The sequence below is a fragment of the Pseudorca crassidens genome, chromosome 9 (assembly GCF_039906515.1).
Source record: "Pseudorca crassidens isolate mPseCra1 chromosome 9, mPseCra1.hap1, whole genome shotgun sequence".
Classification (NCBI taxonomy): Eukaryota; Metazoa; Chordata; class Mammalia; order Artiodactyla; family Delphinidae; genus Pseudorca; species Pseudorca crassidens.
In genome coordinates, this window is record NC_090304.1 from 63,714,468 (window position 1) to 63,739,356 (window position 24,889).

Below are 24,889 nucleotides of genomic sequence, written 5' to 3' on the forward strand. Positions count from 1 at the left end.
AGGCTTTATTTCACTTGAGTTGACTATTCCTGACTTCAACTATGTCCTTGACATCTCTTTATTGGTTATTCTCTAGTTGACTGTTCTTTCCTAGTCTCCATTAATTCTTTACTACCCTTTAATGGAAATATTCTCTGGGACTCATCACTGAACTTATCCTTAGCCCGCACAGTTGTTCCTTTGGTAATCTTGATCACTGTGCTGTATTCTTCCACATATTTCCCATACTTTGGGTTAATTTCTTTAGACTTCCAGAAGTGGGATAACAGGGCAAAGGATACAAATATTTTTATGGCTTTCTGAAAGGACTAATTTACAGTGTCCCTAAAAATGATGAGTTGCTAGTTTTCCCTCCCAGGAGTGACAGGATTTGTACAGTGAAAATAGGTTAAACGTATAGATGCAAAGGGGCAGAAAACTCGAGTTCTATTCAGTGAAAATGCCTGAGCAGAAGTACCTAGAATGGAGGTATGAGAAAGGTTGAAATTGTTGTAGACCTTGAATACTTGATGAGCATTGAGCCATACAAGCACACTGAAGGATTCCAGCAGTTAAAGTGCAGGATTGAAGGGGAGGGGCTGGAGCCAACCAGACAGATGAATCCAGCATGTGATGGATAATCCCCACCCTTCTCTGGAAGCTACAAATTGAGGAGAAAATTGTCAAGTGGCGAAACTTCGTGAAAATGTATGGTAAGGCTGCAATTGAGAAACTACGCCTGAGAAGCTGCTTGTTAATTGTGAAACTAAAAATGCCTGTGGGTCCTTTAGTTTCCCATAACACAGGACAAGTTTCCTGGGCAGTTCCACTTACCTTCTAAATTTCATATGAAAGTAGAACTCCTGCCGATGAGTGGGAGCCCCTCTTCTCTACTGGGTAGCCGGCAGGGAATCTTGTTCTCCTAAGCACTTCAGACCAGTATTCCTCCTGTCTTCAGTGGAGACTCCTTCCCTCCACCTCATTGTCAGCAGACCAACCCTTCCCTGAGGGTTGAAAACATATCTTACCTTTGGTTGGCTTGGCAACTGGCAGTGCTTGGGGGTAGTGTACACTGGCTTCTAATCTGGAATGATAACAGTAAAGATCTGAGTCTCTAATTGTCTACTATCTGCTGATGTAAACTAATCCATGATACTCACGCTGCTTTGTGTTGCAGGGATGGGGGGGCGTGGCTTCAGGGAGGAATGCATTCCATTAACCTCTTAGTCTCTGATATGAACAATTCCTATTTTCAAACTTATGTGCTATACAGCAGTTGAAGTCCCCTAGCTAAAACCCCACACCCAGGTTATTCATCTGGGTACATTTTCTAAAAGTATAATTGCTGGGTGAAGGGTAAGAACTCTCAAGTCTTCTGACAACATATCACCAAAAAAAAAAAACAAAACCAAAAAAGGTGTACTGGTTTATACTCACTTCAGCTTTAGATTAGCAATCAAACTCTGTGTACTCTTGCCCATGCTGTTATACAGATGCCGTTTGACAAGCAAAATGGCATCCTCCGTAACAGTATACAGCACAGTGGTTATGGCAGACCTGGAGCCAGACCATAAGGGCTCAGGATTGCAGCTCAACCACTTAGTTGTTAAGGATCACACAGTAAGTGACTTATCCCAGCGGCTAGGCCTGTACCCTTATCTATAAAATAGGTATAACAAAGGTGCCTCCTTCACAGACTTGATTAAATGAACAATCTGTCCAAAAACACTCAGAACAGCCTTACACTTGGAAAGCACTGTTGTTTTCATTTGAATTTTTCAGTTACTACTAAACTCTTTTCATTGGTCATTAGTATTTCATCTTTGGTGAACTGTTTTTTTAAATCATATCCTTCCCCTTTTTCTATTTGACTGAGATAGTCACCTGTATTTTCCTTCATCTTTATAGTTCCTTACATTTATACTTAACTCACTTAGAATTTATGTTGGTATTTGTTGGAGGGAATTCCATCCCCCTTCCCCAAATAGATATATGATGCTAGTAAAACTGGCTTATATAAATACTCTTTTGAAATGCCATCTCAATCACAGAAACACCTCAGTTATTAGGTTCATTATTTGTATGAGAAAAACACTTGTTTCTCCTTTACTCACACTTACAATATACACCAGATGTGGGTTTTCCACACAAATTTTAGCACAAACCCCATAGGTTACGGGCTCAGTCCCACGAGATTGCCTCCCCCCACAAGACTTCAGAGGCCAATTACAAGTCCAGGTTGTCACCTGTACTCCTGACTGATCAGCTATAAATCAGGGCTCCTGTGACTGACCCCCTTCTTGGTTTTGATAATTTGCTAGAATGGCTCACAGAACCCAGGAAAACACTTACACTTTACCAGTTTACTGTATAATAAAGGATATGATAAAGGATACAGATGGACAGCCAGATGAAGAGACACATAGGGCAAAGTCTGGAAGAGTCTCAAATGCAGGAGCTTCTGTCCCCATGCAGTTGGGGTGCACCACCCTCCTGGCACATGGGTATGTTCACAACCTGGAAGCTCTCTAAACTCCTTAATATTAGCATTTTTATGGAGGCTTCATTCACAAGGGCACAACTGATCATTAACTCAGTCTCTAGCCCCCTCCCCCTTCCTGGAGGATGAGGCTGCAGCTGAAAGTTCCAAGCTTCTAATCATCTCTTGGTCTTTCTGACTGGCCCCCATCCTGAAGCTATCCAGGAACCTATCAAGAGTCGCCCCATTAGAACAAAAAACACTCCTATCACCCAGGAAATTCCAAGGGATTTATAAGCTTTGCGTCAGGAACTAGGGTCAAAGACCAACTATTAGAACAAAAGATGCTCTTAGCGCTCGCCTATCACTTAGGAAATAATAGGGGTTTTAGGAGCTCTGTGCCAGGAACCAGGGACAGAGACTATAATAATGTATTTTCTATCATTTCACATGATGCTATTTCGTTCGTCTTCCTTTTACGTCAATATGACACCAGTTTATCGTACCTTTATCGGACGAAGCAAATTGTCATTCCTTGATTTGTACTTTGGACCCGTAGTGATGCAAATTCTGTCCACCATGAATTCCAAATTCTACATTTCAATATAGTTGTCAAAAGGTCAGCTCCTAGCAATAGCTGTTACGAGCAGCAAACACTGGCGTGGCCATTCCTGCACCTGCCTCTGAAGACTGCTGGCTGGGCTCCTTGGGCTCTCTCCCTGAGTCTTTCCTCTCCTACAGCAGTGCCTCTGCCTCCTCCAGGTACGTGACACCTGCCATCAATGAGTAATCACACAGAAGTGAAGAGCTTTTCAGTGGCTACCCTACTTCAGGACAAAAATGATGAGAGAAACGCAGACTTCACTGCCGTTTAGGACGCCACTGAACTAGATGGCAGCGCCAGTGCAGTGTGCTTGATGCTTCCATTTGAAGTGTTCTTGAAATGTCAAGCGAATCAACTGCAAGTTCTGCACATCAGTGCAGACCCCGGAGTCCAGGTTCGCGAAGGAGAGAGGGGGCTGCTTACTTCTCTTCTGATATTTCTTTACCTCCACTCCAAGCCAAGGTCACAATAATCCAGTGCTTATTTATCAAGAGCACAGGACAGCTGCCAAGTGCCCAGGATCAAGGCAGAAGGGCAGGCGCCTGACTGCAGAACGCTCAGACAGGTTGAGGTTTAGCTCCCCAGGTGATTCTCACACAGAGACTTATTTCAAAACCAACTTTGGAATTAGCTTTTGCAGCAGATAAAGGAAAAGCTCTTTGGAATGAGAACTTATTAGGAAGTGAAGCTTCCATAAAGCTTTGTCCTTGCTTTTCTCTCCTTCTAGGTGTATGCCTAAACCCAGCGTAACCTACTCTGCCTCAGAATGGTCACACCTGCCCCAATAGTAACACCACAGAAAAACCTTAACTTTTGACAATGTGGGTAGTTTCATACAGCATAAAAACTACACCTGCATGCTGCATCAGTTAACAAAGGGGACATTTCCTAAGTGCTTATAGCAAAATTAGACTAAAATACTAGCTAGAGACTTAGAAAGCATTTCTGGTTGGTGACACCCTAAATAGAATGCCACTTCTTAGTAAAAGCAAGGAATCAGCTTGAGGTTTTCTGAGAGAGACTGCATGGAAGATGATACAGCAGCCTTTCCATCCAGAGCCTATTCAGACTGCAGAATTCTAGGTGTAGTCAGACCCACGGAAGGTAGCAAATGTGACAGAACAAAGATCTAAGCTAGATGCAAAGGCTGTGGAGCCATCTTTTCTCGAGGATAAGATAGATGAAGTTCACCTGGCTGAATGCTGTGGCCTTTCCACATACTGTGAGCCAGCCACTGGTGAACACACAGGGGCCACCCTCCCCTGAAGAGAGCTCCCTCCCCTGAAGAGAGAGATTCTGTTTTTCTCCATGGAGTGCTGGAGAATAAGCATTTACATCAGTACTCTGAATTCTCAAGAATTTGGAAACATGTTTATTAGTGACAATAAACAGGAGAAGAGCCTTGGAATTACTTTAGTTCAAGGAGAAACTTATCCCATAAAGGCCTGCTTTCCAGGGGTAATGTTTTGTTGGCTCGTGGAGAAGTAAAAGATTCCTGCTCTAACATAAGGCCTCTTCCTAAATATGGACTCTCACAGTCAATGGTTAAGAAAAGTATATCTTAAAAATATAATGAACAATAATAATGAGATGTTAAAAGGAAAAATTTTGCAAATGATCTGGGATGGGTTAGCTGCCCTCTGCTAACAGTCTTAATCTCTTTCTGCAGCCACTACCAACTTGTTAGCTGGGTAGTAAGATGGCGGGGGCATATACAGGTTTAGAACCTGATTTAGTTATGTATTTTTTTATGTATTCAACAGCTGACTTACTTCACTTACTTTTTTTTTTTTTTTTTTGGCGGTATGTGGGCCTCTCACTGTTGTGGCCTCTCCCGTTGCAGAGCACAAACTCCAGACGCGCAGGCTCAACGGCCATGGCTCATGGGCCCAGCCGCTCCACGGCATGTGGGATCTTCCCGGACCGGGGCACGAACCCGTGTCCCCTGCATCGGCAGGCGGACTCTCAACCACTGTGCCACTAGGGAAGCCCCCACTTGTTACATTTTGATTAAAGTTAACATGCTCATGTGTTTTGCAGGAGGTGGGAAGTATGCTTCATAGGAGAAGACCATCTGAGAATAGACAGTGGTCATCAGGTTTGGCCACAGAGGGAAATAATTCCCTTTTCAGTTTATGCACAGACAGAACAATGGACCATGAAGCAAAGACCTGATTCCAATGTCTGTTAGCTTGTCAACCTGAGCAAGTTCCTTATTCCAATCTGTAAAATGGGTAAAATGTGGATAATACTAATCCAACAAGCCCAAAAGTTTGAACAATAAGATGGAAATGTTTATGAAGGATTTCACAAACTTGAATATGTTGGAAAAAAAAAAAAAAGTAGTATAAAAGGAACAAGCCATAGACCTCAAATATAACATCCACTCAAACACCACCAGGAGAGACAAATCAAAATCTGTGATGATGTTAAGGAAGTTAACTTACAAAAGTACATTTTCCAGTCTGTATGAAAATGGTTTAATAATAGTGAAACTTAAAAAGTGGTAAAATTAACAATGTATATTGGTTAAAGACTATGTTTTCCAACCATGGCAAATAGTATGCAGACATTTATCAATGCAAAGCTTTTAGTCCCTCTATCATGTACTCTGGATCCTACTTACTATTCAACATGAAACATGATACAGTCAGAGGTTTCTTTGGCAGACATAATCACATGCATCAATAGGTCAAATTCAAAGCATTTTCTCCCTTAAACTTACCTGACCGAAGGCGTCTGATCAAAAGACAAAAATGAACAGTTTTAATAAGTAGTTCAGTTTCTAGAAGGTAACAAAAGTACCAAGATCAAGCTTCTTGGAAGTTAAGTTAAAAGAGAAATAAATTTTACATTTTATTAAATCATCAAATATAATCACTTGGGTATACTTTTATTAGCAAAAAATAATAATACCAATGATAAAGAAAAGAGGAAAAAAGTAAATGTGCCTCAGACCAGAATACCATAACAAAAGTTTTGTGGAAGCTGCATTTTATTTGAAAATCCACCCATTTTTGCTAACATACATTTTAATATTGTAAACAAAAATAGAATCTGCAGAGACAATGCAACAAGTATGCTTAACTCATGTACAGAATTGCTTTCCTACAACAAACTGTCCTTCTTAAGGCCCCTCTCAACCCAAATGTTAAGATGTATTTACACAAAGCACCGATCAACAGTGCAGCTTAATTCTTCGTTAACTAAACTCTTGGCTAGACATTAACTTTAAAGATACTATTTCCCCTTATTTAAAAGGTACATGATCATAACATGGCATGAGCCAAATAAAAGGTTCAAGGATTTTGTCCCCTCCCCTCCCCCCATAACACCTCCTAGAGTTTTACTGAAAAGAAGGAAAGTCTTGAAGTGAAAGCAATTCCTCACATTCATTTTGGAAAGGCCCTAATGTCAAATGGAAAATAATGACATGCCAAGCACAAAGCAGTAAAGTCCCTTCCCAATGCACTAATGCTGAATTTAAAATGTAGTGCTTTTCCCAGTTCTGTGAACTGTTCCCTTGCAAAATCCTAGGCACAGAATTGACTATAAGGATTAATGCATTTATAATGCTTCCCTAAATCCCATAGAAACTGAGAATTCTTAAGCGATTCAGACCTATGGACTTGCCTTAAAATATTTAGTGCTCTGTATGTCAGCTGAAAAGCATTCTGAATCAGATTCATTCTTATGGATAAAAATCAAACATACTGTGTACATCCATACTCATTTTCATAAGGAGGTTTGATACAATATTAATGTTACGTAAATTGATAATCATAAATAAATACAAATACTTAAGGAATGTCTACTGCAAACTGAATATATAATTTTTTAAAAAGAAAAGTTAATTTTAGTTACTGTTTCTGTATCTGTGAGGACTGGAGAAAAGAAAGATACTGCATAATTAAGAATTATGATTTGATCCCCCCAAAAGAGTCCTGTTGCATTACAGTAAAGGACACAGCTCTTCTCTCCAGGCAGCTTTTCCAAATACAAATTTCACTCTTTCCAGATAAGGGCTTTTCTTGGTAGGTTACTGATTATGGGTATTAACAGGAGATGAAAGAACTGAAGAATTAGTCACCAAAAAGACAGTCTGAATTCATGGCAATTCTTGGCTTTATAAACTGTATTGATACGTTCTCCTATCGACTAGTCCCAATTTCCTTCATGGGCCTTCATTGGGTTACTGTAGCATTCTAATGAGAGTTTAAGAGACAGCAGTTTGGATTTTGCTGGAAGTAAGTATTTGCTGCTTGAGCACTTGTCTTTTTGGAATAATTCCATTCTCTTCCATCTAGTTACATAAACTGTATCTGGGGGAAAAAAAAAAGTGTAAGTTAATTCACTGCATTGTAGGGTATCTTCTCATAAGTAAAAATGCTTTGTGCCTCTTACTATTCAACTTGCCTGGAAGTGTTCATGGCATGCTAATCACAAACCCTGATTACAAAACGAAGTCCGTATTATCAGCTTATCATGAGCCAGAACTCAATATTTGAAGCATAACTACTACAGGAACTTCCAAATATCTTTCTAATTACTAAAAAACCAAGGGATATGGGAAGAAAGAAGACGAATGATTTTTCCATGACAAGTTCAGAAAATCTCTCCATGAACACAAATATTCCACATAAAAATCTCATTTAGGCAACAAGCAAAATTTGAAATATTATTTCCAAATATTATAATAAAATCAGAGATAATTAAGGCAACAGTAATATTATATTTATTAAAAATTTCTGATATAAATCAAAATCTGAAAGATCTACAAAAGAATACTTTTCAATAGGGTGTCAACTAGTCACTCAGATATTTCACTCATGATATCTTTATCCTTTAAACTGCTCATCCAAAGACATTACTGAAATGATGTGCTAATAAACTGTTGTCAAATCAGAAGAGTACAAACTCTCAAAGATCCAGAAGGTGTATCTACACTGGGGGCTACGGCATCAAGAAGAACAAATGACATTGTCTTCCAGGAAAAGAGGCAGTGTGGATCAAAAGCAGAATCTTTCTATCAAAAAGGGCACTAAGTATTCACTTGCCTTTAATTTAAAAAAAATATATAAGCTGTTTTTTTGGAAAATACTACTATTTTAAAATGAAAAAGGCATACATAAAAATATAACCCTTTAAAGAAATTGTTAAAATGAATTCTTCACAATGAATCCTGGCCATTATGTTAAAACTAAAGATGCTCCTAATAAAGCTTGAATCCAGTGTGTAAAATTGTGTTGTTCTCTATAAATCTTTTAAGACTGAATAAAACACCCAGTTTTTAACGGCTGGTGTTTGAGCTCATCCATCTGCTGTGCACAGTGGATGCTTATATGTACATATGTGAGATGGTCTTTTGATTTCACATCTTCTAATAATGTTAAAGATATTTTCCAAAAGTTCTTTGTCCTTATGCCCTGTCTTGATCTATTCTTCACCTAAAGAACAGAGGAGGAGGAGAAAGAGAGGGAACCTAGAGTCCTTTAAAGAAACAGAGGAGAAGAGTAAATTGTGCTTAATGTTTGGTAATTTTTAAAAGTATTGATATTTAAGTCCCCATCTCCCCCAACAAGCAGCAATACCTAAAGTGATTTATAAGAAATCCTCCAAAGAGAGCTCTGCAAAAGGGTCCTTTCCTGAAGCTCTGTGAGGACTGTGACTGGAGGGGCTGGATGCTGCCGACAGCTGGGGGAAAAGAAGACAGAGAGAGGGAAAGAAAAAAAGATCTCAGAATGACAGAACATGAAAGCAGAAAATGTAATGAAAGAAGAAGTGGTTTTTGTTTTGTCAACTTTAATAAATATAATGGCAGCCCTTGCAGAAGGTGGAATTATTTAAACAAAAGTTTCAGTCACACGTCTAGTTAAAAGGGTATCCAATGGCATGTGTTTTTCAGAAAACAAATTCTTGTTTCTGAATTCCAAAGGAATAAAGTCTTTTACCCAAAAAGGTTGAAATAAGCTGACCCATGGTTAAGACTTTTATTTTATGTGTGTGTGGGAGAGGGGAGGACGGGAACCACAGCCTAATTGTGAGCCACAGAAGATGGCTTCCTGTGTCCAGGCTGTCTGTCAAACGGTGTGTCAAATCTGACCTCAGTCCAGACCCAACACATCTAGCTGCAATACCCTTTCCTTCGTTCCTCATAAGAGGTGGAAAGTCCTGTTCTCAGTGTTTACACTTTTTTGACATGGAGTTGTCTCCTGCCTGTTTATCTGGACATGCCACAGCTGATGCTTATACTTTGGGAGGTAGAAGGAGCTTAGAGGTTATCTGGTCCAACTACCCGCATACTGCCCTGAATACATGGAATACTTAAGATCTTTGGTTCAGCTTCCTGTTAGAATACATTCACTTGATTCTTGGAATTTGCTCCTGTTGTTTAATTTGAATATACAGTAAGGCAAGCAGACTGTTGAACTCCATAACATATCTTTAGTAACCCTAAAGTACCAAGATGTTCATTTCATACATGTATCTCCTTCACCGAGCCTACTTTAAGAGTATTTTAAACCAAATATGAGCCATTTTAGTTTGGAACAAACTTTTAATTTTTTCCTCCTCCTGCATCAGATTGCAGAGGCATGAACAGGAATGTTCAACTGAGCATTAAATCAAAGTTAAGACTAAGTAGAAACAGTTTCAATTCATACCTCAACATTCGAATTCCTATAAAGGATTTCAAGGCTCAAAATCTGTCTTTGCTGGGTCAAAGTGATCTCATTTCTACCTTTTTATTTTCTTAAGAAAAGCACTATAAAGAATGAAGAGCCAATGAGTTTTCAACAAATATTACACCACAAGTATGTGCAATTTGTTGTTTTGGATGCCAAGATTAATTTACAGGTTTAGAAATCATCTTCAGTTATATTAGTGGTTGAGTCATTTTCTTAATCCATACCTTGTTCTCAGAAATAAATGTTCAAAGACAATGGGAAGAGACAATGGAAAAGTTGATGGAATTACACAAGCAGCTACAGATGGGAGGACAGGACAGCAGGTCTGGGTTTGGAGATTCAAGTATCATACGTGCTGAGACAGAATAAGGTGCAACTTATTAGAAAGACATTTCCTCCTCACCTTTCAGACCAACCAGGATGACCATTCAGAAGCGAAATGATTTTAAGTAAAGTGATCCCTGAGCTGGAGGGAGTTTAAGATTAACTGGGTTTTTCTCCAAAACAGATTTTCTTTTTCATTTGAAGTTAAAAAACAACAACAAAACCCCCCTGCTTACTGCAGATAGCTAAGCATCCAAAATCAACAGTCTCCCATGAGAGCCCCACACTGAAACATCTTCTTAAATCAAATTTTCATGAGGGCAGCAGTCTGAAGACCTGACAGTCTCAGGGGAAAATGTCCCTGAAGAATATGGTCAAAGGGAGCACCAGAATTCTGTTCTTTTCCATATGTGTGCATACTGCTGGAGAAAAGTCCTGGAGGCTCAAAAACAATGTTGAAGAGGATCAATTTTCCTTGAGGGAAGAAGTGCTAGTTTCTAACTAATACTTCTACTATTCTGTTAAATTGGCAAAACAAACATATACATATGTCTTATACCTATAAAAAATATGTAGCTAAATTAAAACATGAGAAAACAAGACTTAATATCCCTGCAGTAAGTTTCATATCATCAACATCCATTTCAAGCAGATGAAACCTTGGCCCAGACTGGACTGGCTGACTGCAGCGAGTGCCAAGGACTGAGCCATGGAGCAGCCCTTCACCAGCGGGCCCCACCCCTTCCTGGCACCTGTACCGAAGCATAGGCACATCTTGCACTGGTGAGAAGGTAGTCAGCTCAGCGAGTAAATAAGGAAGCAGAAGGAAAGGAAATATACTGCAATCGCCCAGTTAATGCTCAAGGAAAGAAGGAAGAACAAAGTACACAAAGGAGTAACAGGATCCTGGTGGGTGAGAAGCAGCAGGATTTAAAGAGCCTGAGAAAGTCAAGTTAACCCTCCTTTACTTATAATTCTTGGGAGTAGATTAAAGAACACGTAGGGTTGCTACGTACTGGAGGATAAGGAATTTAAAAAAAGAAAAAATCCAATGACCATCATTAATTACAATATCACCGTATTTTACAAGCCAGCGTAAGACAAATTGTAACTGACCATTCCAGTAAAATTCTACTACAAATATGCCAACACACACACACACACCAAACAAAAGAAAAAGACTTTCACTCATTTATTTCAAGTAACATTCTCTATACCAAAATTCCCACAGAACTAAAAAATTAGTACAGCTATCAGTTTGTTCAAATTAAATCGACCTATCTCACAACTAAATATGCCATTTAAACAAAGCAGTCAGTCTCACTAGTCTAATACAGACATACTTAAAGTCTTCTCATTTTATAGGAAAATGAAATACTGAGAAGCAGTGAAAGAAGAGCCGCAGATAAATAAAAATACTAAAATGTACAAGTAATTGATGATGGCAACTCTCAGCTGACATTCCCTTCACCCACTCCCGCCACTCTAATCAACCTTTAAAAAAAATACGTTGAAATAGAAAAAAAAAGAATCTAATGTTACCAAAAATCTTTGTTTTTATCTCCAGAGCAAAGATTTTTTTTTGGCTGTAGTGTGTGTTTAGTATAGTAAAGACAAGAGTACAGAAATCGTAAGTTAACTTTATAAAAAAGCAAACATACAGAGAATAAAGGAATTTTTAAAAAAGAATTCTATCAGCACACTAAAGATCATAAATAGAAATGGTTACTCCTTCATTCTACTCCCATTCAACACCAAAGAAAGAAAATTTCATGTTAGAACAGGAAAATAGCATCAGTCTCAGAAAGTGAACCTAGTGCAATTGAAAGCTTACGGGAGAATAAAAGACTGGGTATTTAAGGACAAACTTGGCTGTGCTTAAAATTCTTAGCGAAGAAGCAAGGTGCCACATCTTTACATTTGAATTTGTATCCAAAAGCCTGGATAGCAAATAGCAATGCTGTAAAGACTCATTTTGTCTTTCTTGAAGAAGCAAAGTTAACATCTTAGGAAAAAATGGGCGTATTTCCTTTGCCTGGGATGAGAGAGCACAGTTTTATGGAAAGGAATCTAATCCTGGCTCTTTTGTAAAATGAGGTTAAGAATATCAAGACCCAATACCCACATCCCCGTTAATGGCTGTCTTGAGGATTAAAATATACAAAAAGCACCCTGGCATAGGTTAGTCACTCAAATATTAGTTCAACCTTCCTTACCACCTACAATCAAATGCTCATCTAGTCTTACATAATAGGAGCCACTCTGTCTTGTCTGTGTTGCTCTTATAATAGTTCTTATTTTACCATCAACCAGTCACTTGTGCTTCCATATTATACTCACCTTTAGGCTCCTCAGATGTAAGAAACATATTCTCCCTGTCTCTTGTTCAGCAACTAGCAGTGACTTACACATATTATAAGCATTCTATAACATGCTAAATTAAAATGTTTTTTGGTGATAAAACAAGCTCTGTATAAAAATGTCACCAAAGTCAGATATTAGAAGTATTAGAACTTCCCTATTAATTTTTACCCTTTTAAAATGTCTATTTTTACATGTTATTTAATGTACATATTGTTGTAGGGATATATAAATATAAATACACTGAGGGTACATGCTTAAAGAATATTTTCCTGATATTGCTGTGCAATGGAAACATTTTAGAAACCTCAGCCCTACCTAATATGATTTCACAGAGATGTCAGATATAAAACTGAGCACAGAAAGGTATGTTGTTTTTGAATAATGTTAGACCACGGCCAGACCACTGAATCCAGATGCACAGGGATATAAACATATAGTGCTGCATTCCAAAATTTTATACTAAAGATAATGCTATTCTCAGCTGTCTCTGTGAAGTATAGCTAAAAGAGAGGACTCCTTTCTCCACTGCATAAGGTAGAGGGCCTGTCCTGTACGTTGAGTCTAGTGCCTTTTGATAACTGCTTCTTGGGTTTATGCTTAACACAACCCATCTTGGGCTTCTGCCCATCAATAACATCACAAAGTTACGCCAACCTTACTCCTGTCACCTTCAAAGCACTACTTCATCTTGTCTTAGGGGCACCAAACAGTGACCTAAGAGGATTTCTCTTTGAATGTGTTGTTTCTAAACCTCTCTACTGCTAGAGTCCACATAACTTAAAACTATTAACATAGGAGTGACATTATTCCAAAATGGCATCTAAGTCATCTCCTTAGAATTATGGCAACCTAAACCGACAAAGAGTTAAAGAAGACCAAATTGGAGAGAGGGAAATAGATCAGAAGATTTCCTAAACTCATGGGAGGAAATACTATTAACTGACCTAAGCCAAAAATAAACAACATTTCTGTATATCAGAAGTATTTGCAAGGGTAAGAGAAGTCTGTTTAAAGTTCCATTTGATGGATGGAAATCATGAAAACTGGCTCAGCTTATTTGAATAAAATGTTCACTGCTCATTCATATTAGACTCTTACCCCTTGAAAACCAAAGAAAATGAAAAGCTGTAACGTTTATGTCAACTGGTACATAAGGAGACAAAATAATAATTACATGTGCCTACAATGCACCACTTATTTGCTGTTTATTGAAAATATGGCACTTTTGTTTGGTTAAAAAAAATTTCCAAACTGTGTTCCATATATGAGCTTGAGGCTACCTGCTTTTACCTGATTTATCTATTGGGCTTCCACTAAAAACGTCTAAGACAGAGTTCCTTAGACTTAGACATTTTCAAAAGAGGTTTGCCCCTCCCCACAAAAAGAGACTTATAAACTGTATTAAATTGGACCAAATAAAGATTTTAATTACTATAAAATAAAGCTTGGTCCTTTAGGGTAACACCACCTCCACAAATGCTGAGCCAATTCAGGTGCTGCTGACAGAGTCCTCAAGAGCGGTGTGTCAGGTTCCTGTAAACAATGTCCAGCGTCTACACCTCATGTGGATGATTCAGGCCCTAATGCAGACCGTGCTCACCCAGCCCGCCCCATCCCCACACCACAGTGACTACCCTAGCCTGTGGTTCTCTATGAGTTTATCTGATGTCATCAGATAATAGTGAGTCATGATTAAGGTTTCAAAATAATGAAGTATGAATTATTATATTTACAATAAAGATAATCTGTAACACATGGGAAGAAATATAAACTGTATTATTATAAATCAGAAGTTGGGAATAGGGACACCTCATGGAATAGAAACAATTTCTGAAAATAGGGCAACCTTGTAACATTTTCTTCTAAAGACAAAAAAGGTTCCTTATAATCATCAATAAAAAAACATAAACATCCACATTCCTAAGTCAATTACAAATATTTTCATTTGGACCTTTCAACAAACTTATAAAGTACACAAGGTAAAAATCACCATTCTATATATAAAGAAACTGAGGCTCATCAAAGTTACGTAGACAATTTTCTCTGAAACACCCGGTTAAGTTAAGTGAGGAGTCGAGCTGAGAGTCTGTTGAACTGTATCCCCTAAAAAGATACGCTGAAGCCCTGACCCCCTATGAATGTATTTATGAATGTGACCTTATTTGGAAATAGGGTTTCTGCAGTTGTAATCAAGTTACGACAAGGTCGTTAGGGTGGGCCCTAGTCCAATGACTGATGTCTTTGTAAAAAGAGGGAAAGGCCATGTGAAGACAGAGACACAAGGAGGATGCCATGTGAAAGAGGCAGAGACTGAAGTGCTGCAGCTCTAAGTCAAGGAATGACTGGGGCTACCAAAAGCTGGAAGCGGCAAGGAAGGATCCTCCTCTAGAGAATTCAGGAGGAGCGTGGCCCTACTGACACCTTGTTTTCGGACCTTAAGACTCCAGAACTGTGAGAGATTAAATTCCTGCTGTTTTAAGAAATCGAGTTTGTGGTACACTTTGTTACAGCAGCCCCAGGACACTAATAACAGACTCGAAAGCAGATCTGCTGACTCCAAGGCTGGTGCTTTGCTTTCTCTCTAAAATCTGCTATCTCAAGCTCAACTCAGCTAGAATTCATGGCTATATTTTAATGTACAGAAAAAAGTTTAAGAGTCGAGAAATAATTTTTTAAAAAGGACTTCTCTAGTAAATGTTAGACAGTCAATATACCTGTGTGCTTTCTATATTCACAGTGCCGTACACAATCACTGATGTTCATCATGAGGATTTTGAAGAACTTCACAGTCACCCAAGATTTTATGAATATGTTCTAAGTTTTGTTTAAAACAAGAATTAGATTTCCACCTTTTAGAAAAAATGTTCTCAGCAAAAATCCAGTGAAAAGGCCTGGTCGTACATGTTGTCTTATTAACAATAATGGTAAGCAGACGGGACTCCAGAAACATTCTCACCTATGGTCCTAAATCCCAATTCCCAAAGTAAATCCCCTCCTGAGCTCTTCTACTAAGCAAGGATGAATGAGCACAACACACTGCTGACAAGGAAAAAGGCTTTCACAGAAATGCAGCTGGGCAGATCAGCTGACAGAGAGGCACTGCCAACACCCACAGTTAACATACCAAGAAAGTAAACAAACAAACAAACAAAACTAAACTAAGCCTAAAAGCAAAGAGAGCTATTAGTTCTTATACACAGGAAAGTCATTAAAAGGCTTTTTTTTTTTTTTGGTAAGACTTGAATTATTCCAATATCCAAAGCCAACAGTGCCCCCATTTACATCGGTAAAAAGCACTCACAACTAGCCATTGTGTCCTTTCAGACACTTAACTGATGTCATACTTACTTAAATTTGGCCAATACAAAAAAAACCCAGCAGTCATTTTACATCTTTAACCACAGCCTCCATTAAAAAAACCCCTCAAAGCCCCCCAATACCAACCAAGAAAACAATAAAACTTTTAATATGCTTATTTTAAAAAATAAATCCCCAAATGTAACACTCTACTATGGTTTTCATATTGCTTTTGGGAAAACAGATAAGGGATCAGTTTGAGTTTCTCATATAAATAAGTGACAAGAACATAATAAACACAACCCTCCCCCTCAAAAATCTTCAACATCTAAACTGTCTTATAAACATTCATTAAGAGAATGTTAGCTCACGTCACAGTAACTTAAAAAAAGCAAAACTAACTAGGTTAATTGTCTTCATGCTTAGTAACATAATAGCTGCATACTGCAAGGCAGAACGAGTTTATAAAATATTGACCAGCAATGGATATTTCAATTTATATACCAGTAAGTACCAGTAAGATTTATACAAAGCATGAGCGAGAGGGCATTAAGAGTCCCCACTCTCCCCAAGTTAATGAACACATTAGTAACCGGTAACAGGCAATCAAATAGTGTGAGGAAGCACAGAAGAGGAAAAAAAAGCATTAACCAAAGGTATCTAGTGTTTTCCATGTAGTCAAACACCTAGAAAGATGCACTCATGTAAAACATTAAAAAAAAAAAAAGCTACAATGTTAGGCATGGAACACAAGAACGTAATACCCATCTTTAAGCATCTAATAGTTGTGTTAAAATATCTTAAAAAATACAGAATAAGCCAGCACAAAAAATGGGATGGGAACAGAACAGAAGAAGTGTATAGGTGTATAGGGAGGCATAATTTCAACACTACAGTGTAGTCTATTAGATTAAAGCTATTCTGAAGACCATTTCCTAAAGAACAAAAAGTCTGAGCTAACAGTCATGTGGAAGGTATTAGCTACTTTCTCACTAGCAGGCCCTAACACAGCACTAAGAGTAATCTAGATATAATTCAGAACACACAACACATTGTTTGAAATACCTCACTGATGGTAATATGATAAATATATGTGGGAGGGTTGAGGTACTCTCAAGTATATTAGCTTGGTTCAATGGTAAGTAGGCAAGAGACCAGGAGCTACAAGTTACACCTTTGGTAAGTAATGGCTCCCAAAAGAAATACTTCAAGGAATAGGAAAAGATTTTTGATAAGAGCTGGAGAACTGGGATTTGATTAAAAGATTCTATTTTGATGGCATTTGACTTACATTTAAACTATCATTTACTTTACAATGTACAAAGAGACGTCTCTGCCTCAAGGAATTTTTATTGAAAAAAAGAGCAAAACAATGAGAGAACAATTAAAAGGTAATTCATTAAGAAAAATTACTTTGGTTACTACTACCATTGGATGGACAAAGTTAATGCAAGGGACTAGCTAAGAATCATTAAAATACTAAAGCATGAGAAAATCTTTCCTACTTCAAAGATAAATCGTTTAATTTTTAAATGATTAAAAATATTCAATCATGAAATTAAAGGTGTCTTCATTCTTCAGGTGACAGTCATCTAACATTTTAACTTATGGTCTATTAGCATAAATTAAACCAATTTTGAACACTGCTATAAATTATTACAATGGTTATAAGTAAGTAAAAAGCTATACCAATGAGAAGCAGAGTAAGTTACGAAATGGTAAAGGTAAGTTTTCAACCAAATTCACTTGTTTGACAAATAATGTTCAAAAACTATCATGAATCAGGCACTGTTTTAGGAACCATGAACACAGAAGTAAACAAGCCACATCTAAGCCTGCCTCTATGAGGGTTACAATCTAATATGGGATCAGATGGATGGATGGATGAACGGACAAATGGATAGACTGATGGACAAACAGATGTCAAGTAGTGGTAAGTTCTATAAAGAAAAATAATGCAGAATAAGGAAAAGAACTTCAGATCTCAGAAGAACTGAAAAGGGACAAGACATGACTAAGATTGAGTAAAGAGTAAACGCACTTTATGACAGACAAAGGACTTCTGGAAAAGACAAACAGCAGCAGAACACTGGATACTTATCGAGAGTTATAAAGGCATGGGAATTGAATATTCTGTTTATTCATTATTATTCTTACAAAGAGGGAGATTTTGTGAGGTAGTTTTTATGACAGAAGGAAAGCCTTACATTTCAGTTATGTTAGATTTGTCTCCTCAGATTTTTGAATATGGAGATGATACAAATGCTGCCTATAAAAGTTTACTCCAGTATCTACAAAATGGATTAAATTAGAAAGGCAAGAAAAGTTCCAATCTGGGCAAAGGATATAGACTGCAAAAAGGGTGGAGCTAATAATAGCAGAGGAACAATTAGTGGGACTTTATGACAAGACATATGGAAAACAAAGGGGTAAAAGGAATTAAAAGTAACATAAAATTTAAGATTCTGACTTTCAACTGATTCAAATAACTGCATAAGGAGAAGACCAAAGCCTCTTTGAGCCACTTTACTGCCACCTGATTTTCTTTTCCTAGTTATCAATTTCCTTCCTTCACAGGCTTTTCTCAATCAGTAATATTTAAAATTAAGTACTCGCTTCAAATTTGATTTCTCAACTAGAAACTTATTACCTTAATGTTCTCATTCTCTTCTCTTCTGGTATAATTAGAAAAAGGCAGTTCTATCACTCTTTCATTTAAAGAACTTGGAAATTCTTGCACTTTTTTTGGTGTTTCAGTGAAAGTTACATGGATTTCAAAAGGAAACAGGATATAAAATCTGTGTTAAGAAAACATGCCAGGAGGCCAGCAATTTTTTTAAAGGTAGATTTTACTAAGATTTTTTTTTTACCATATTAAAAAAAAAACCCTCATATAAAGTGTTTCAAGGTTAAAAGTATTATCCAAAATTGTATAGGATGCTCTTGACAACTACAGTAGTTATATCCCAAATACATAAATATAGTTTATAATATAACAGGAAACCCAAGGAATTAGCAGAGTGCTTCGTTGCTGACAAAAGGAAGACAGTACTACGGTAGTGGCCACAGGGGCTGAGTTGCACTAGTAGAGAGGCAGTGTGGCACAAATGAGCACTCGACCAGGAATCAAGGATTCTGGGAGCTAAGTTGCATTTCACCACTTATTTAGTTGAAGAACCTTTCCAAGTCTCAACTTTCTTTATCTATAAAGATAAAGGATGATGACAATAGTGATCCTAGGCCCATCTACCTTAAAGATTATTTTGAGAATAAGATGAGATAATGTATGTGAAAGTGCTTGGAGACTGTCAGGCAGCATCCAAGGTTAAGGTAACAATATATTCTGTTTTCTGTTTCTGTTTCTGAGACAAAAGCTTCAACTGGATCAATACAAATAATTTTGGCCATGTAACACTGTATGCACTGGCAAGTGTAATACTTATATCCATTCAAGTGGAAAAGGAATAAGTCCATTACCAAATGCTCCCATGAATGTTTTCAAATAGCATTAAACACATAAAGTAACCAATCAGTTGGCATCGGAAGCCAAGAAAGGTGTACTTTAACAATCACATGTCATTATTTCTAACTGTTAAATGATATGAGCACAGCCACAGATACAGAAGGACAAGCTGTCCTATCACTTTACAAGGATCTCATTCCATAGTATGCTGCCAGAGAAGTAAATAACAGAGAAACTTCATATCTCCTCTCCTAACCACAATGAGAAGCTTTTTTTCAGAAAAAACAGATTCCCCTGATGCTAACAACGAGATGAAAAAGAAAGAGTGAATATTTAGGTGAATTTTCTTGAACTGGAAGAAGGCCTTAGAAACATTTGAAGAGGAAAGTCTTTCCTGTGAAGACATTAGGTCAGCATGGCATTTCAAGCTTTTTTGTCCTTTTGGAGGGGTTGCTTTTAAATATGATCTTTAGCAGCAGGAAGTTATCTAATGAAAAAACAGCATTCGCAACTTTTGAAGACTCGTCAAGTTTCACAAATATCTCAAAGGCAACACCTTTATTGTAGCACCATTCAAGCCAAGGCACTGAGTTCTGAGTTCAAGGTTTCTAAGGCCCACAAAGGAGAGCATGTCAGAATCATCATCAGAAAAAAGGTTCCTTAACCTCAGAAAAACCATCCTCTGGACCCACCAACTGTAAGTTATCAAGAATTTTCCATCTTTAATATTTGTAATCTGCTTATCCTTTCTTTCTAAATAATCAATATTCCTACAAACTCTTAGATGAGAAAGATATGCGAAGAAAATAACATCCACAATGAAGGGGAAAAAATGCTAATAACCTGCTTCTCAAGTTGTATAAAAGGATTTTTTGCTATTATATTTCTTCCACATCAAGCACATTAAAACAGTTACGTGTAGCATGTTAATTAGTACCTGTGCTCCTGATACAGGGCCAAAAGGGTTTGGTTGTCTCATGACAGGCTGGCTGTATATTAAGGTTGGTTGTGTCATTACAGGTACACTTCCCATTTGAGGAGGCTAAAAAAACAAAAAATGTCAAGTTAAAGGATGTTAACTCACATTTTCCTTATTATGAGTAAGTAAACAAGAAGGATGACAGGGATGAACAGTACTAGTACTTTTGCAGTAACTCAAAGGGAAAATACCTGTAAATGCAAATAAGACTGACAGCTACAAATTTTTTTTTTTTTTGCTGTACGCGGGCCTCTCACTGCTGTGGCCTCTCCCGTTGCAGAGCACAGGCTCCGGACGTGCAGGCCCAGCAGCCACGGCCCACGGGCCCAGCCGCTCCGCAGCATGTGGGATCCTCCCGGACCGGGCACGAATCCATGTCCCCTGCATCGGCAGGCGGACTCTCAACCACTGCGCCACCAGGGAAGCCCCATCTACAAATTTTTAGGAGTATTTTTTTTTATATGGAAAGTCTTTAATGTGCTCATCTTTTAAAGTTTGCAAAAAAGCTCAACTTTTTCTACATGAGTTGCAAAATTCAAACTACGATAAACAGACAAAATAATTTAGACCAAAAAAATTTCCAAATTTGCCAGCTTTAGACATGGGAAACTTGAAACTATAAAATGGCTAAGACATTTCAAAGAAAACTGCCTTTGTGTATCAAATCAAGTTCTTATGCCATTATGCAAATAAGCACAAGGGAAAATAGTTGATTGTTTGAAGAAGTTTACTCCCAATTGAAAGAACCCAATGGTTCTTTCATTTTATTTCAGACGTTTTTAGGGAAAACCAAGAGGCTTAAATTACACACAAAGAGGTTAGTTCATTCTTAAATAATTGAAAATCTCAACCAACCATCTCTTTAAAAATTACCACTCCATGGTATATAATTAACGTAAGTGACAAAATAAAGTACACACTGACCACCATATTATTTTGGTTAAAATGCTATATTCTAAAACCTTACCTTTCTGCAAGTTCTATTTAACCTTTTAGGATGACTCCTATTTGTAGTGAGATTCATTTTGAGTTTTTTGTGCAGACACCTTTTTAATGTAATGACTACTAATCCAAAAGCTGTGAAACTCCTTCATATGCAGGAAAAGAGCTACAGATGTATAATAAATAAAGAAGTAGCAGAAGCAGCCACAGTAGCAATACCAACGGATGCAGTGCTGCCTCCCAACAGCAACAGTTCCGCCAAGTGTGTGGTGGGCTGAAGCCACTACCTTCATTTCTTATTTATGTGAGTCTATGTATTAAGAGAGTTGGGAGAGTAAGGGCAGTCTAGAATGTGGGTTGTGGGCAGCTTAAAGGTTTAAGGACTGTTTCTGTACTATCCCAATCATGTCATAGGAAAATTTCTGTGGCCTTTACTGAACTAAATTTACCCCTACACAATTCAAGAAATATTAATTCCCCCCTTCCTCTAGAGTGGTATTCAGGTTATAAGACCTCACTGGTATTAATGTAAGATCACAGCAACGAAGACTTGGAGTTAACACTAATGTTTAAATGAGTTCATAATGAAGTATAAAATGCCTAACAAACTTATGAGAGGAAAAATAAGCCAAGTAAATACAGTGAACATTAATAAATAGTATCTGTTGTATAATGACTATTCTAGAAATACTTATGAAACCTATGCTATGGTGCAAGGTTCTGTGTTAGGCATTAAGGATATATGTGGCACTAAGTTCTTTTTTCAGTTAAGCTGCGAAATAAATTCATGTTAAATGTGAGTCAACCTATTTTCAAAAAGCTGTGTTGGGAAAAATACTTACGATTCCATATCCTATCATGCCTGTTGGTGTAGTAGCAGGATAGGCCATTACAGGGGGTGCCTGACATGATGAAAGAAAAAATAAACAAGGAAGTATAACTCATGTATGTCAACGGAGTTCAAGGAATTAATAGCTGTAGTTCCACTAAAAAGAATTGCTAAGACAGCTGTGATTAAATATGACATTTGTGTTCGTTAATAATTGTGTCAATTAAAGCTCAATGAAAAAAAGTGTCTTGAAATTAGCGGAAAAGAAGAATTATAAGAAAGAAAAAATACCATTTAAAGTTAGATACAACAGTGATCTAAGATTTCATTGTGCTTTTACAAGCTTTAAAAATATTCAGATTTTAAAAAATACTCAAAGTTCTAAATTTAAAGTCTATCACTAACATAAAAAATGTTTGCCTAGAAAAGTAGCATTACTGAATGTTTTCCTAGGTACTTCATTTTTTGAGCAAAATAAAATGTAAAGATCCCAAATCCATGAACAATCTGATCTTCCAAAAAATTAGTTTCTAAGGACCTCATTCACTCTTTTCAAATAACTCCAAAGATTTCAAACCACTATGGAGTATGACTATTTCTAAGAAGCACAAGTTCTTACATAGAGCATGTATACTAGTATTCCTTCTAATTTATTTCATAAATTATGTAAACTATCTTCTGCAAAGCACCAATTTGGAAGAGCGATACATTTTTAAGTCTGTTTATGCTTTAAGTCCTAAAAGAGCCATCTACCACTAAGATGTTTAAGGTCCCTTCCTCCTCCCACTTTAACTCAAAATAGACAATCTCAGCACAGAATCATTTTAGACATATCTGCTGTCTTAACAACATTCCCTGTATGTGTTATCTTATAATAAAAACTGAAGAAGCTGAATACAGGTGAAAGACCAATAACACTGCTAAAACATGAAAAATAACAAATTATATGGCAATTTGAACATACACATGGAGAAGTTAAATGAAGCATAACTAAAGTGAACAGTTAAAAGTTTAGTATTTGGGTGAGCATGTAGGACTTATTGGTCTCTCCCTACTTAAAAACCAAGAGCTGCGAGAGCAGTAGACAAACTGCCAAGTTCAGCAGAAGCCTGTAAGATTTCATGCAATTGTTATTTTCAACATTACCACAATCAACATTTCCCTTCATTCAGAAGTCATCAAGTGCATAGTGGCAGCACAGATACAGACACAGACACCCAGCCATCTGGCAGCAAATGGCAGAATATTAAGCAAGAAAAAAAATTTGTATTTCCCATGCCACCATCAGAATCAATTCTGCAACAAACCCACAAAATCAGTAGATGCTAGGAAGAATTTTTGGCACATTGAAAATCTGAATGTGAAAACAAGTAATAGCTAGAAGGTTATGAGATTCTGCTACAGCATTGGTTAACAGCATGCCAATTTATTGCAAAAAAGGCTAGTTTTTGGTCACTTACGTATTGTGGAAAATGCATGCCATTCTGTTTTTCCCAGGGAGAACAATTACATAATGCAATAACACTGGATTAGAACAAGTACTTACACAACAGAAAATACATAGAGAGCATTTTAGTTCACATGAACATTCATTAACTACTTAAAATCCCTTGTATTTCCAGTATCTAATGGAAGAACATCTATACTAAAACACTATCAAGGTTGACACAGGAAATTTAGTCTTTGGCATCATCACCTTACTTACATAATAGTTTATCGATTACAAGTGTCATCAAAACATAAAATCTATCAGTAGCATCAACAGTGCATCCCATAAACAGGGTTGCATTGCATAATGTCTACCACAGAAAAAAGCAAACAGTAATAGAAAGAGTTGGTAGTGTAACATCATTATATATTTTAATAAAACATCAATGAATGGTTAAAATTTTAAAAAATTTAAAAACCTTGACAGTGTTTAAGGATTAATTAAAAAGGTTAGAAATGTAAAGAAATGTCAAAAGCAGCAGTTTATCTAAGTAGTGAATCACATCACCAGCCCTAAATGTTAGTCATTACAAAGAACCTCTATAAAATACATACATACAAATGTTTTACCAAAATCCTTAAGAGATGATATACCTTACCGTATACAACACAGCACCATAGATATTGCTTCTTATCAACAAATTCTAGATGGTTAGATGCCTATTAAATGCTAAAAGTCAATCTTAAGTCAAGTGCTATTCACAAACTTCTAATACTTCATACAGATTAATACTAATTTCATACAAAATAAGAAAATATTCATTGTATTTTTATATCATTTGGATTTATATCATTCCTCATATACTGTCAATGTATAATTCACTCCTGAGGCTATAACATCTACTAACCTAACCTCCTGCCATCCTTAGTCAGAGAGGTGTGTTAGAGTGGGAAAAACACTGATTGCGAGTCAGAAAGGATGGATTTCAATTTAAATCTGCTTTCTAGTTGCTTTGCAATTGAGGGAAAAAAAAAATTGCATAACTTTATCCTTACAGCTGGGACAATAGCTGCTCAAACTCCCCCAAGAGTGCACTATTTACAGACTCCGGATAGTGTGTGTGTGAGTGTGTGTGTGTAAAAATGTAAACTATTTAAATGCAAGGTTTTATTATTGGTGACGGTAGTGACCACTACCAGAGAAAAAGTACTGATTTAAAAAGGTGGCTAAATTTCAATATTATTTTCCATTAATGGAGACTGAAACTAATAAAACTCTTTAATGTCATGTAAAACTTTAACAGCACACTATTTTTAGCTCAGCCCTATTAATTTTAACATACAATTAACCCAAGGAAACAGCAAAACAGCACAGTACTCTGGAAGAGATTTAATAACAAAAAGTAGCTATAACAAGGATAATGTGGGGAGATCAGCTTGGTGCTTTGTAAGGACCTAGAGGGTGGGATGGGAGGATGGGAGGGAGACTCAGGAGGGAGGGGATATAGGTATACA

At 37.2% G+C, this 24,889-nt stretch overlaps 1 protein-coding gene across 12 annotated transcripts in view; it reads right to left on the reverse strand.

Moving 5' to 3' along the window:
* Window positions 1–6,039: 6,039 nt before the first annotated feature.
* The window catches only part of PICALM (phosphatidylinositol binding clathrin assembly protein), a 107,255-nt gene continuing 88,405 nt past the window's right edge, over window positions 6,040–24,889 (reverse strand). For 6 of the 12 annotated variants that reach the window (XM_067750616.1, XM_067750615.1, XM_067750620.1 and 3 more), the window contains 5 exons: window positions 23,407–23,430; window positions 21,960–22,019; window positions 20,134–20,238; window positions 8,654–8,756; window positions 6,040–7,384 (listed from right to left, as the gene is read on the reverse strand). In XM_067750616.1, the coding sequence (XP_067606717.1) occupies window positions 8,664–8,756; window positions 20,134–20,238; window positions 21,960–22,019; window positions 23,407–23,430 (282 nt within the window). In that variant the 3' untranslated portion in view covers window positions 6,040–7,384; window positions 8,654–8,663. The remainder of the gene's footprint in view (window positions 7,385–8,653; window positions 8,757–20,133; window positions 20,239–21,959; window positions 22,020–23,406; window positions 23,431–24,889) is intronic. The other 6 variants (XM_067750617.1, XM_067750622.1, XM_067750621.1 and 3 more) reach the window with 2 other exon arrangements.